Source organism: Haemaphysalis longicornis, unplaced genomic scaffold (assembly GCF_048455015.1).
Source record: "Haemaphysalis longicornis isolate Haplotype H1 unplaced genomic scaffold, Haemaphysalis longicornis Haplotype H1 scaffold_10, whole genome shotgun sequence".
NCBI classification, from domain to species: Eukaryota; Metazoa; Arthropoda; class Arachnida; order Ixodida; family Ixodidae; genus Haemaphysalis; species Haemaphysalis longicornis.
This window is the reverse complement of record NW_027526204.1, coordinates 122,467,231-122,482,573: the sequence shown is the minus strand read 5'-3', so window position 1 is coordinate 122,482,573 and position 15,343 is coordinate 122,467,231. Positions and strand designations below refer to the sequence as shown.

Below are 15,343 nucleotides of genomic sequence, written 5' to 3'. Positions count from 1 at the left end.
GAGACAGGATGGCCAGCTACGTGGGAGGGGCTCCGAATGTTATCGTCATTCGACGACATTTGCAGCAACACAAGCTGATGCGTGGCCAATTTTTTTTTCTTTACCGAGCATTCTTTACCGAGTCCACTCATAGCCAGGGCCGTGTAACGCCATGCATAAGGAGGAACACCTTTGATTGTTATAGTATACCTAAACGAAGAAAATTGGCCGGACATAATTTTTGAAAACCATAAAATAGGTAAAAGAGAATAAAAAAATTGAAGTACAATTATAAAACATTTTATTGATATTATTTTTAATAAAACTAAAATAAAAATATGAACCTCTAAAAGAATGTTGGAAACCCCTAAAAATGGCGTAAGCTGACCAACTCTGCAGTAGGCCTAGCATCTACGGTTAAAAAAACGTAATTAGGGAAGTAGAGGCACTTCACTGCTATAACGATATAAATGTACGTACTCGGCGGAGCCATATTTGGCTGTGAAGAACTCGCACTATAGCCAAGCTGCATTAGAATGCTACGCATTAGTAGACAGTTCCCTGAATTTCTGCACATTTTTTTATCCAAATGGCTCTTTCTCTGCTCAGGTTTCCCTCAACGCCTGCTCAGGGAGGATTTATTTCACGGCTAGAAATACCGACGGCGGGCGATGCTCTGTAGACGGCAACTGTCGCATCGTTGGAGACTGCACGGTCGAGATCTCCCAACCTGCGGGGACACCCGTCGAGTCCTCCATTATGTTCGTGCCCTACGTTGCCAATGTGAGGGCATTTCTGTGCTTTTTATTTGAGTGATCCGCGCACACTTTACTGCTGCAAGTATGACAAGTAAATAGATGTACAGGTAGTACCCCGATGAACCAAACCCGCATAACAAAGTTTTCAGATCAGCCAAACAAGCGTTCTGTTTACTTGCCCTCAGGGAGGTGTATCAAAAATGCATTCTCCTCTCTGGACATGCGGTCAATTCTTTGTTGTTGAGTGTTTATTTAGGCACGTGAAGACAAATTACAAGTTTAGTTCATTAAAAAAAGTGCGTTGCCCCGATAACATTGATACCAAATTTGTCGCAAACATCAAATAGGAGGGATATTAAGGAAAACAAATGGCCCGTGGCGACGCCCCAGCTACTCTTCGGTGATTTTTCAATGGCGCCACAGAAACTTGTTTTTGCATTAGCAGCCGCCAAACCAAGCCACCGCCAAAAAAAGGTCACTGGGCAATTGCAGTGGCGCCTGTCTTGTACCACTTCTATAGGGACCGGGCGGCCGTTGTATGGCACCACCGTCGTTTCAGCGAACAGCGCCCCCCGTGGCGAACTGCTCGTCAGTGGAATGCCGGTGGCGGTCAGCGCAGCGTAGTTGTGCATGGTTTTCTGTCGTTTTTCTGCGGTGCGGCTTGCAAAGCGTACGAAACCCCACGTGCATTTTTCAGATCGGTAAATCTGGAGCGTGGATGTGACGTTTACGAGGCATGCCATGTGTGTTATTTACGCCCATACTCAGTATTTACAAATAGCAGACGACGCTCAATGCGCCAAGCTGGAAGTCAAGCTGGAAGTGAAAGTTCGTTGCTTCATGCAATTTTTTCATGCCTGCATGCAGTTTCGCGAATCGAGGAGTATATTGCCGCTAAATGATCCCACAAAGCCGGTGTGTCCAACCGATCTATGAATGCTGCGGTGCTGGCCTTTGGCAGTTGATGACGAAACGACGTCGACGTCGTGCACAAACGAAATACAAAGTTGGGGGGTGTCTTCCAAGATTTACCTCAAAACAGAAATTGCGACGGACGACGCTTCCGTAACTTCATTACCTACTGCTGAAACGTGTTTAATTTCACAGAAATGCTCTTACTACAGTAATCGGGAATCGTTGATAGAATAAATACCGCATGATAGTAGAACGTTATTGCTTGTCGTGGAGAAACATTGCTTTACAAGAATTGCAATGGTTGCTGGCTAGTTGGCAAATGGTTTTTCAAAAACCAATTCCTGCGTGTCTGAAGGACGCAAGACAGGAGGGTGCCCGAAACGTGTGCTCAGCTTCACAACTGAATGCTTCGGTCGGTTTACAAGCTGCCACCTACGCTTGAAAAATCATGCACACCTTCGTCTAATGACGATGATGGTTATCGCAAAGCTCTCTCGTATGGGTTTCCTTGGTTGCCTTCTGGATTTAAACTTTGACTAATTGAGCGTCGGATTTGACCAGCACGCAGTTTGGTCTTTTGATCGCAGCGTCTTCGACTTTGACGATTTCCCATTCAATTTCGCACGAAGAAAGCTTTGTGTTCAACCATCAAAATCATTAGAAAAAGGGCTAGATGATATTGCTGTTTAATTTTGAACTTCCATGACCCTTCTTCAAATCTAAACTTTTTCTAGCGTGTCGGAAATGTGTCTGTGGTGGAGGACTCGGGCTCATGTACCCATATTTGAGGCAACTATCGCGCGTTTTTGGTGTCTTCACCAGGCATTACACGATTTTTTAGGTACTCTGTAAATACTACTTAAGCATTAAAAACACCGGCTGACGTTAACACTGCGACATTTTTTAACTATCGGTGCCAGCCTTTATTCTACGCAGGTGGTAAAACGGGATGAGGAGGAGGGATGGTTTGTAGCTTGGGCTGTTGAGTTGGTGAATAACTTTGGCTCTTGCTAAAATGACCACCACAAATGTGGGATTTCCACTTCGGCTTTCAGGCTCCCATGCTGTCACAGTGTCGCTCACCAAAACCGAAGGTACAAAGCTCACGGTTACAGAAAGTGTAAACTACTGCAACATTTCTACACGGTAATCCATCTCGTATACAGGTGCCTTGCTATTTAAAGCACACGTATCGAGGTATCCCAGCGCTAAGGCTGGCGTGGAAACCGTAGTCATTGAAACCAGTGAAGATAATTTAAAGTGGTAAAAATGAATTCTAATATTGCTAATAGTTTTATTCCTACTCAGATCGCGCGGAGCCAGGCGTAGAGCGCTGCAAAAAGCGCTCGTGTCAAAGTAGCCCTTCCCCAACCTTACAAGCATCCAATGAGTTTGCGTAGCTGTTTGTGCATTTAGGAAGGAAATAATACTACTAATAGTAGTTTTATTCGTACTCAGAATGGGTGTAGCCAAGCGCAGATCGCTGCAAAAAGCGCTGATATCATTGTAGCCGATACACAACTTTAGACGCGTCCTACACGTTTACGTAGTCATTACTGCATCTAAGAACCCAACACATCTGTCTAGACTTCGTTTCATCTCACATGTCTGCTCACAACGCCACCAAAACATACAAAGCACCGAAGCAAACACGACAAAAACAACGGGAGGCTGTGTAGTCCAATGCACCGGCTCATTCCACTGACGAGGGGAGCGCCGAGTGGTGGCGCCACCCGTCCAGCTGCCCGGTCCCTATTAAGGTCCCTGAAAGAACTAAGGTAGCGCCAACTGCTCCCTCCTTCTCCGCTGCCCTCCTCTTTTTTCTCTCCCCTCACCCGCGGCGCCGCCGTCCCTTTAACTCCGCGGCGGGGCCGCCATATTTGTTGGCCACTTGAGAGCAGACGCCCCTCGCTACGCTTCAGGGCGCTCGCTGCAGTTTGCTCTTGTTTTCGCGCCGAAACCGCTCTTTGGTAGCATTTATAGGATTTCTAGAGCCCCGTTAATTTCTAGAGTATTTCTAGAGCCCCGTCTAGAGTTAATTAATCATGTAATACGTTTTTTCACCGGGCGCGGTCGTTTACAGCCGTTATTAATGGAGGCGCCTGGACAGAATTGTTTTGTGCTGGGATATATTCTGGCAGATTTGCACATTGCACTAACACAGGGATACACCCGAAAGAAATTCGAAAGAGGACCAATGTCACGATGATTATCAAGAGAAAACAATAAATCACAAAAATGAATTGGTGCCAGCAAATAGATATTTTATTGGAACAAACGTCCGTAATGACATGGTGACTAAACAGCGCAGAAGACGAAACACAGAGAAGAGCAAAAACAGGACGAGCGCTGACTATCAACTGGGGTTTATTGGAAAAGAAACATATTTATATACAAGGTCACAAGTAAAAAGCGCGTGCACTCCGTTGGTATCACCTCAGACAATCAGAAAAAGAGTGAACAAGCAGAATCAAAACCTTTATCGGCAATCAAGAAAAGCTACTTCTTTCTCTTGCAAACATACTGAGGCATGACTAATGCAAGCGTCACCGAGCTTTTTTATGTGTGAAGCCTCTATTATTTCACGTTTACGCTGATTAGAATGATTAAAAAGAATGACAGTTTTATCAAGTATGGGCTCGCATGAAGGCGTGGCGCATGACCGACAGTGTTCTGACATGTGGGACGTCGGCGTTCCCTTCAACGCATTGAAGTGTTCTCTTAAACGTACATTAATACAACGGCCCGTCTGGCCGACGTATACCCGTCCACATGATAACGGTATTTGGTAAACAACACAAATACAACAAGTGACATACTTATTATTGTGTTTAACCGAGCAATCTTTGTAGTTATTGGCGCCGGAACCTTGCTTCTTTCGGTTAACTAAAGCACACACTCTACCGAGTTTATTTGGGGCAGAAATGGCAACCTGCACCCCATATCTAGACGCTATCTTCTTCAACCTATGGGTGGTCCGGTGAATATACGGAACAACAGCATACTTTTTTCGTTGATCTGGTTCCCTCTGAGTGGCGGGCTTTTCACACCCTTTTACTACTTTGACCAGTTTATTACACGCTGAGGCCAAGGCACAGTTTGGAAAACCCGCCTCCGTAAGTTTTTTTACCTGTTCTTTAAAACTGGCGCCCATTGAGTGCACACAAGATTTAAACAGGGCAGAACGTAGGCTAGAGAACGCTATAGAGTTTTTCACAAGTTTACTATGGCCTGACTTATAGTTTAACAAGGGCTTAACTGATCTGGGGGCGAATTTCCAGCAAACATGTTCTTCGCCGAATTTTAGGGAGAGGTCAAGAAATTGAATGCAATTTTCTTTCATTACTTCAAATGTGTACTTAAGTCCCATACCATTTTCTTTAAATAACAGGTTTTAAAGGTTTTAAATAACAGTTTTAAAGAACAGGTAAAAAAACTTACGGAGGCGGGTTTTCCAAACTGTGCCTTGGCCTCAGCGTGTAATAAACTGGTCAAAGTAGTAAAAGGGTGTGAAAAGCCCGCCACTCAGAGGGAACCAGATCAACGAAAAAAGTATGCTGTTGTTCCGTATATTCACCGGACCACCCATAGGTTGAAGAAGATAGCGTCTAGATATGGGGTGCAGGTTGCCATTTCTGCCCCAAATAAACTCGGTAGAGTGTGTGCTTTAGTTAACCGAAAGAAGCAAGGTTCCGGCGCCAATAACTACAAAGATTGCTCGGTTAAACACAATAATAAGTATGTCACTTGTTGTATTTGTGTTGTTTACCAAATACCGTTATCATGTGGACGGGTATACGTCGGCCAGACGGGCCGTTGTATTAATGTACGTTTAAGAGAACACTTCAATGCGTTGAAGGGAACGCCGACGTCCCACATGTCAGAACACTGTCGGTCATGCGCCACGCCTTCATGCGAGCCCATACTTGATAAAACTGTCATTCTTTTTAATCATTCTAATCAGCGTAAACGTGAAATAATAGAGGCTTCACACATAAAAAAGCTCGGTGACGCTTGCATTAGTCATGCCTCAGTATGTTTGCAAGAGAAAGAAGTAGCTTTTCTTGATTGCCGATAAAGGTTTTGATTCTGCTTGTTCACTCTTTTTCTGATTGTCTGAGGTGATACCAACGGAGTGCACGCGCTTTTTACTTGTGACCTTGTATATAAATATGTTTCTTTTCCAATAAACCCCAGTTGATAGTCAGCGCTCGTCCTGTTTTTGCTCTTCTCTGTGTTTCGTCTTCTGCGCTGTTTAGTCACCATGTCGCAACACCAACTCGCCCAACTTTCCATCCTGCTGCAGTCCGTAATGACGTCGTGCAGGTGGCTTGTGCTGCTGACGTGGCTTCCCGTGAGAAAAAATGTTTGGAGTGGCATTTGGGTTTAGTTTTTTTAACGCCAAGCTTCTCCAATATCCGTTGCTCAAATTGATCCGTGAAATAATCCTATTGAGAAGGGAAAAAAAATGTCGCCACCGAGTTTGAGATGCGCCACAAACACTCCGCAAATATAGGCAATAATGCATTGCAGAAGGGAGTTAGTGACTGTTCTACCGTAGATGGTCAAATTCGTGTTCGCGCATCTGCTCAGTGCCGCGTCCGCTCAACTCGCTACACTAAACCCGTTTAGCAAGCGCTTTGCTGGACAAAAATACGTCTGCTGAAAATAATATAGTCGCCCAGTGTGTTTTGGTTCAAATCGCAATGACCGAATACGCTGCGCCATTGACTACTAAGATGAAGTAAGCGCGCACACTGCAAATGTACGGCATCGCGTGTAATGCAAACGTAAGTCGTAATTAACGTTCCTCTGTGCATACACGGAAGAAAGGGCGTACAGCCGTTACGGTGCGAATATGCATTTGAAGTGCTCATTCAAACGTGCGCGAATTTAATAAAGCGATAACAGAAATTGCGCATCAAACGTACGTCAACGGCGCGGTCACTATATTAGCTGACCTTAAATTGTTTTACCTAGCCGCAATTTTTTTTTCTCGCAACAGCCTCAATTTGCGCCGCACCGACCAAGCCCATATTACGCAGCAAATCACTCCGATGTCATAACAACGGGATTATAATACCACCCGGGTAGCTAGCACACAAAACATGACTTCACGCCAAAAAGAGCGTACACGCACTCGGAACGCGCACGATACATGGTCAGATGCAAGCTGCCGTCGGCCAAAACAAGCATGAATTCAGGTGAACAATTCTCGCGTCACGAAAACCTTACGACAACTGACTGAACATGCTACGCCGCTGATATTGATGCTGGAAGTTAAGCGCGCACATGACAAATACACGGCCTCTTATCCAAACCAAAGCTTACGACGGGACGAACTCGGCGCTGCGCGCAATGCCTACTCAGAACAAAGCGTGGACGACGGTCGCGAAGGGAATACGCATTTATTCGTAAGTGACCGCTCAAGCTCGCGCAGAATTTAACAGAGCAAGAACAAGCATTCAGAAACTTACCTCGCAAAAGAGTGATGGTAGCGTCGGCCTGAAGTATGCCCGTTCAAATCTATGCAACCAAACTTTTCTCCTTTCTGCGTCGCGTTTCCCGGACGGAATAACGAAGTCTTGTGCCCTGCCTGACGATATTCGCGCTGCCTAAGGCACAACACATCGACACCGAGAAGCAACCTAAAACGACACCGGTGCGACATTTTTTCGAAACGAGCAGCTAATTCTTACTTTGCTATTAGCTGGCGCCTACGATAAAGCCGGTACTGAAGCACGGTGGCGACGGTGGCTCGGAAGCCAGCAATGGCGTCGCAGCGGCGGCGTTGCGCAATGTCCCAGCCGGCGAGGCATCGGCGAGGCGACCCGGCGGCGGAGCAAAAAAAACAAAACCACGTGACTTTTCCCTTGGCCAATGGCGCGCGGCGTTCGCCGGCGAAAAAGAAAATGGCAAAAAACGAAGTAAGAGAGGAGCGCAGGCGAGGGCGAAAGGCGGCGAGATCTAAAGATGGCGCTACCTTAGTAATTTTAGGGACCTTAGTCCCTATACGCCTCGAGCGCGGCCTGTAGGGGCGCCACTGAAATCCCCCTAGCGGCCCGTTTCGAAAGCAGGCGCGGGAGTCCCCGGCCCGCTCCCCCCTGTCGCCGTTGCTTTTGGGGCTCGTTCAAGACAGCGATTTACCGTTTGTCCGCGTTCGAAATACCGAATAACGTGGAGCAGGCACTCTGTTTGCAAGCCTGGTGTGTTCACGAGAGTATAAACGTTCATCACGCGATCTTAGGAAGATCTATATGAGAGCCGGGCGTGTGTCCCAGGCCGGCGTCCTGAAGCGAGCATTTGCATGCAGCTGATTGCAATTCCGCTGCCCTGAAATTTGGTGGCAGTGTCTCCGTAACCAGTGTTTCCTCCGATGGTCATATTGCGGCCATACGCACTATGATGTAAATCGACTTTGTGCACTACAAAATCCAGCGGAGCACTCATACCTGACAGCACGCAAGTTACGCCTGCCAATATCACATATCAGATATTGATCAGTACCCTGAACAAGCCAATGCGGCATAAATTTCGCAAACATTGTACCAAAGAAGTACGATGGATTATGCAAAATTACAGTCCGGAGTCAGCACACGACGACAAATTTAATGCTGGATCGTCTTGTCCCGAGGTGAGCGCTCGAAAAGATTCATCTGTTACATTTATCCTCCACGAGAAGCGCGAAGATGGGCTTATAGAGTAATCCGCGTCCGCGACCAAACTCTTCTTCGAAACATCGTCGTATGACACAGGGAGAGAATCTAGCATAAACCAAAATCAGAAACCCTTATCAGATATACGACACTATTCCAACGAGCCCGTGTGTACGAGATTTCGGCGCACGTTAAGGATCTCCAGGTGGTCAAAATTAATCCGGAGCCCTCCACTACGGCGTGCCTCATCGTCTCCGTTGCGTCGGCGCGTTAAGCCCTGCAATCAATCAATCAACTCTTTCAACGACACCTCGTATTTCTTGTGAACTGCCTACCCTGTATGCTTCAAAAAATGCGTCCGCCGAGTGATCAGCCGTTCGTTGAAGGCGAAAAACAAACGAAAAGTGAACACGCAGCTTGTGTGTGTGATTACTAAAACGTTAAATTTCGCTCCGCATTTGTAAACAACGATAGTTGAGCGTCCTCCTCCTCACCCCCCCCCCCCCCCCCCATGTCTAGCGAAATACCACTGAATTTCGCATCCAGTTGGTCTGGTGAATACTACCTTGCTCAAACAAACGTCTTTAGCATTTCAGAAGCTGCTCTCGGCTTTTTGTTTTCATTCCCGTACGACTATTCTATTTATTCCTGACTTGCAGACCATTCATTTTCCTGTGGTTTCATCACCTTGGTTCTTACTATAAGGCATGAGTGGGCACATATCTGACAATTCACAGTTTTTGAGTGTACTTAACATTTTCCCGTGGCTTATATTCCCATAAAAGGCACAAATTTTTGTCAGCCATTGGGTTATCACATCCCCGAAACATATTTTTCTACGACGTACATATTCGAAGCAAAGCCGCATTTGTTGCTGTGCTGCAAAACGAACCAAGCTCTTACAGTGCCAATGTCAGGTCTAAACGAGGTGACAATAAATAGAATTCACTTGTGCTGACGTGTTCGAAGGTGACAGCGGTGATATGCTGCTGCCGTCGCCGACGACCGCAAGAGCGGCCAAGAAGCGCGCAGAACCGCCTCCCCGGGTAGCTCTTGTTGGCGTTCGAGCGCTCTACCAAGACGCAGCTGTTTTTTTAAGCGCCCTAAACATGCAGTTAGCTTACAGACGTCACCATAACAAGTTGTTTAGTGCGCGGAAAGGCAAAGAGAAGCGAAAGAGAACTAAAACACTGCATGACCACCTATCAGCCACGCAGGGCCAATCCCTCAAACGCCGCGGAGAAGCGGCGGCAGGCGGCGCAGCGATCGCGAATCTCGAGGCGTATACAAACCTGCAGTTGAGACACTGATAACTGCGTTTTAGTTCTGGCCCATATAACGTCCCTCTTGCCTACATTACGTCACTGCTTCGCAAAATTTGAGCGTTTTAGTCCTTCTTCCTATTTTTTGGTTAAAACAACGTCTTTCACACCTTTGTCTTCATGGTCCCACTAAGCATCTCCCACTTTAGGCGCTAGGGAGCGAAGTAAATACTTCTTGTGGTGGCAGCTACCACTTATGATAAGCCGAGGCAGCTCAAATTGGTAGAGATAAACAAGATAGTAAGAAAAATCTATGAAGTACAACGCTTTAAAGCACTAATAATATATTGCCGTCATGTGAGTTTTTCATAGGAGTTTCCCTGGAAGCAATTTTGTTGCCACTTGTATATGGTGGATTTGTGACATACCAAAAATTTGGTTTTTATTTTATTCTAGACAGTGATTTTGACCGTTCACTACCGATTCTTTATTTGAAAATTTCAACACACGGTGAAGGTGTAGCTTTCTTGGGGTTTTGCTATTATTACAGGTGAGCAAATTTTGTGAAAAAGACGGACATCGCCGCCATAATCGATTCGCCCCTAACATGCAAAACGAGATCTGCAACCAGAGGTCCACGTGGGAAGTGATCAGCGAGAACAACGACTTCGAAGGGTACGTGAACGTCATTGAGGTACTTAATCCCGCAATACGAACTAATAGTTCAAGTGTAGTTTGACAATAAGTACGTGGCACTTTCTTTCACGCTGCTGGCATTGCGAGGAAAATACCCGCTGCACTATCACAAAGTGCAAAATAAGGATATATTCGTGCTCTTTGTGGTACGATAAACTGCATAAAAATTGGTGTCCTTCCACGTTGTGAAGAAGGATGACCTGGGAAGCTGGACGCAGTATACTCGAAACAAAACACGTTTGTTTGTAATTGGCGATCGAGCAATTAGCACTTAGCCCAATGAAACTTTGAAGGACTCTGGATTTATTCCAGTGGACAAACATAGAGCTGTCTATTTCCATTCCGGGTAGTAGGCATCTTACTGGTTATGTTGCACACCAACCCAATCCTCTCGACCACTGAGGACAACGGAAAGTTCGCATTGTACATGTTCGTACACGTTTACACCTCCCGCCGGCACAACGGTCGTGCAAGGCGTGTGATCAGTGAGGGCATGAAACATATAACTGCGCGTGCACGCCCCCCTCCCCCTTCCCTCCACTCGCAACTCGCGCCTGCATTGGTACTCCGGCAACCAGTTATGTGCGCGTGCTCAGGCGGTAAAGGCACCGCCAAAATTGTCGCTCTGAAAGCCCATCAAGCTGAACAAGAGATACAGTTCTAACTATTCGAAGTGGAACTTGCGGCGAAACCGAGGCGGCAGCGGCTTTCTCTTTTCGCACCCATTCGTGCTTCTGTTCCGGCAGACGCTCTTTCGATTCCAGCAGTTCTTCCTCCAAGCGAACGGCTCGCGTCTGGCCAAAGGCAGTTAAATCCTGGAAGGACTGGAGCTACACGGGCGAAAATGTCGCGCGGAAAGCCTTTCATGCCGAAGAACAATGGGATCCCGTCGGCGTTCAGAACGGGCAAGTCGCTCTGGTAACGCCTGATAAGGGAGCTACCGCCGTTATCAGCCCATTGCGCACCTGTTGAAAGAGGCATCGGTGGTGGCAAGAGGAATAACAGTTGTGAAAGCGGCGTCGGCGGTGGCGAAAAGGAGCCCCTGAGCAGCGCCGAGTAAATCTGCTTTACCGGATTGAGAAGAAGGGGAGGTGGATGGGGGTAAACATATACTGCTTTGGAGTAAAACATAGTGCTTCGTTTTGATATCAGGCGCAACCGGACGGCAGTAACAGCGTATGTCGGCAGAAACGTAACGGTCCAGAAGGCTTGCTGTAGCCCCACGAATGCAGAAGAGATCTTTCACAAATATGCCTTGACGCTTGCTTTTCAGTTCGTTCACAAAACGCGATCTCGCTCCCTGGCGCAGAAATTGATTGATTGCGGGGTTTAACGCCCCGAGGCTACACGGGGGCTGTGAGGCGGGGCTTATTGAAGGGCTCCAGTTTACTTTTGGCCAAAGGGGGACCTTTAACGTGCACCGAAACCTCCTTACACGGGCGTTTCGCTTCTCGCCTAGCGCTGAGATTGAAAATTTCGGAAATGGTTTTGGGGTTTACTACTGAAACGCTGTTGGAAAAACCTTGTGGTGCTTAAGTCGTGTGCTCGAAAACGCTCGTAGCCGTTCCTCAGTGTCCGGCCAACTTTAGAAATCGGGTACCTGTGCTATAGGCTCGTTGACGTGGGTATAGTGTGCGATTTCTTGTTTTGTCGTCCACTTCCTTCTTGATTCAAATGTAAGCGGGGTTTAGAACGGCGAACTGAGCGTTTTACCAATGGCTGGCGTGGACTGTTTGTACAAAGTCGTCCTCAAGACCAACAGCTTTCGAACGCAATGACTGCGAAGACAAACGGCCAAACAAAACTGTAGTATAGTAATTATCCACCCTGTCGCAAGCTCAGGCGTAGACACCAGACAAAGCAAGAACAACACCTGTTTCCTTCCGAGACGAGGAAAGCTGCGTCCACTTAAAAACGCATCCTGCGTGCGGCCCCTTTCATGCCTTGGAAACGGATCTCCGCCGCGATTCGGGGACGGTAAGCGGTTTGTCCCCGGCTCTTTTTCTCTGGAACGAGTCTTCGGAGGGCGCGGAACAAAGGGTTGCCCGGAGATCTGGTCCCGCTTGGGCGTGGTGGCAGGGGGAGAGGGACCCTGAGGAAGCGCGGGAAAAACAGTGGACGCGGGAGACGCGTTGAGGACTCGAAAGTGAGAGGTCGACCCCGAATGGCCTCCGTCATAGAGAAACCAGTTCTCCTACCCGAATCAAGACGTGTTTCCACTGCCAGTGACGATCAAACGACAACCCGACCGACAATGAACGACTGGCTACTGGACTTTTGTGCGCCACCGACGGGAGCTGCATCGCGGGGCTGAGCAGGGGCATTCTAACCCTAATTAAATGTTGTCTGATGCCATTTCTCGTACTCACTTGTCACTCTCTAACCAAAAGGGAAGCCGTAATGTGTAACGGCTTGCCGACTAGCAGGACAATCACACTACTGGAAATCAGGACAACACGTTCCATTAGTGTTCTTCTCATTTCACTAACCGTTTAGTCACTAGTAAAGATTGAAGTGGTTCGTTTCCCCGAAGTCCGATGTCGATCAGGAACCCAATCGCCCGGGCTCCGGTATATTTGGCAGGAGGCTGGCAGGACGATGGTGTTGAAGTTCTTGGAGATGGCGGTCGAATTGACGAACTCGAGGCGTTGAGGTTGATTAAGTGAAACGAAAGTTTATATACAGCTATTTACAGTAGGAAAACTGGGTACATGAGTAGAAAAAGGAAAAACTTCAAACTTCAGCTAGACGCTAGCTCCGAGTGCGCAAAAATCACTCGAGCTCCTCAACTTCGTCTAACTCTCCTATTCTCGGAGAGTACACAAACTGCTCGAGAAACGACGGCCGAGACTCTGTCTCGCCGCAAGATCCGTCTAGTTGCCCGGTACGGCGCTGTACCCTAAACCTCCGACGCGATCTTAACCTCTAGCCTAGGGGGCTCACAAATCCCAACCTAACTTTAACGGTCGGGACTCCTTGTCCCGCCGGGGACTGCGCAGCTCAGCGCTCAGACAAGAACCATTTCCAACGGCCAAGTTCGGCCTTATAACACCTCGAGGTCACACTCTCTCTGGAACGCCCCTGTAGCGTTCGTACACGCGTAAGGGAGTGCCGAAATTCACGTAGACAGCTGTCTCTCAGCACGCTATGGAATATTCAATGAGGCGCCGCCATCTTTGGGTCAACGGCACGCTCGCAGACGAGCAGGTGCGCGTGACCCCGCGGGGTGAGAGCGAAAGGCGGCGACAGTGCACTATGCCGGCCGGGGCGCGTTAACAATGGTGGCTCGCGCGGCGCGCTTCGACGCCGATAATCCCACCACCTCCGCGCGTCACGTCGACGTTCTCGGAAACCGGCCGCGTCGTCCGCGCTCTCAATGGGGGTAATCCCTGTGGTATGCGGTGGGCCAGACAATCAGTCTCCCGTGCGCGCCGTGACGAATTGGCGGCGGCTGCAGCGTAGAGTCTACAGTGCTGAGCCCCCAGACAGAGCGGCGGGTTCTCACGCGCAGCCCGGGCGCCTGGCCGCTGATCTCATAAGTGGACCTTACAGTCCCTGATCCTCATGTAGCACCTAGTCCACCTGGTCTGGACATGCCCTTTCTATAACGAGCGAACAGAAGTGTGGAATCCTGGGAGATCTAATTACTCAACCATAAAGCAGAAGAGCAACGCAAAGTCATCGGTCTGGCCCTGACCGCCGCCGAATCCCAATGGATTCCGGCCGATGGTTAGGGGGTGAACGGGGGTCTAGTCTAATGCCCTCTCCCTCGTCGTTTTAGACAGGTGCATATAAAAGTTAATTCTCTCTCTCTCTCGCTCTCTCTCTGTGTCAAGACACGAGCGACGACAGCAGCTTCAAACTACTGCTTGCAATTATTTAAATGTCCGAGAATGTTTATATTTTTTAAGCGAATTTATACGTTTGTATTGAATTTTTAAAGAAGAGAAATGCACTAGTGACAAAGAAATTGCGGGATTTTTTCTACCTTCGCCTTTCCAGTCTACCGAAGCCGGATGTGGCGAAGCAGATTCAAGTTACATTCGAGGAGAAGCAACAGAAGGACGACCTTGGCCAGCGCGTCGTACTTGTCTTGGATTTGTCGGGAAGCATGGATGTAAGCATTACTTTTACAATGCTTCGAAAGGTTGAGCACGTAGGCACAGAACAAATTCGGATAAAAATGGCGGGGTAGCTCTGTCGCGGACTGCGAAATTCGAATGTTAGTCGTGGCAAATAGAAAACGACACGATGAATATTGTGGGCAAACCGGTAGTCAAAACCTCGTTTTAACGTAACGGGACATTATACAGTCATGTCTCGTTAATGTGGACGCCTCTGTTCCCCCCCAAAATCGTCCATAATGTGAATCGTCCATACTAACGATTCAAGGTCAAAAACACGAACATTGAGGAAGAATCGTTCAAGGAAATACCACGGTTTATTCAGCCAAAAAACGAGATGTGGGTTTGCACTAATGCCTTCGATCCTACTGTAGTGTCTAGAAAGTGCACCACGTCCGCTACTTGAAGTGCGCGTTCTGAGTGTCCCTCCTGTTTAATGTACGCGACAGCCGTCTCCAAGCCACGGCGAGCTTCACGTGGGGTGATGGTCGGTCTGTCTTCTTCATCGGCTGCTTATGTCGGTGAAAAGCTCTCCTCGAGTTGCTGGGACTGTTGAGAGGATCCGCCGACAAGCTCCTTTTTCAGCTGAGCGGAAAGCTCAGTCAGTTTGCGCTTAACCCCAGCCATTGCCGCCGCCGAAACGACACCACAATGGCGTGTGGTGCTGGTGGTGTGGTTGTGGCGTGGCGTCCGTGTCCGCATTCCCTTCAGCATTTCTGAAATAGATCACCAGGGGCAGAAAACAATCCGAAGCGACGTGATACCCGCTGGATCCTTTAACCGAAGACGCGCGGTAGCATCATGTGAGAGACTGCGAGCGCGCGAACGTGCGCAAAAGCTGCATTCCGCCACGGAAAAGAACAGTAGTCGTAGGTCGCTTAAAGTGGAAGCAATGAACCTATAGTTCTCCACATCAGTAATTTTTCTATGTTGTTCTTTGTGCATCCGTGTCC

At 48.0% G+C, this 15,343-nt stretch overlaps 1 protein-coding gene across 1 annotated transcript in view; it reads left to right on the top strand.

Moving 5' to 3' along the window:
• Window positions 1-15,343, top strand: part of LOC144160061 (calcium-activated chloride channel regulator 1-like) — a 47,853-nt gene that overhangs the window by 18,258 nt on the left and 14,252 nt on the right. The window contains exons 5-7 of the mRNA XM_077691677.1: window positions 589-762; window positions 10,121-10,245; window positions 14,269-14,383. Of these exons, the coding sequence (XP_077547803.1) occupies window positions 589-762; window positions 10,121-10,245; window positions 14,269-14,383 (414 nt within the window). The remainder of the gene's footprint in view (window positions 1-588; window positions 763-10,120; window positions 10,246-14,268; window positions 14,384-15,343) is intronic.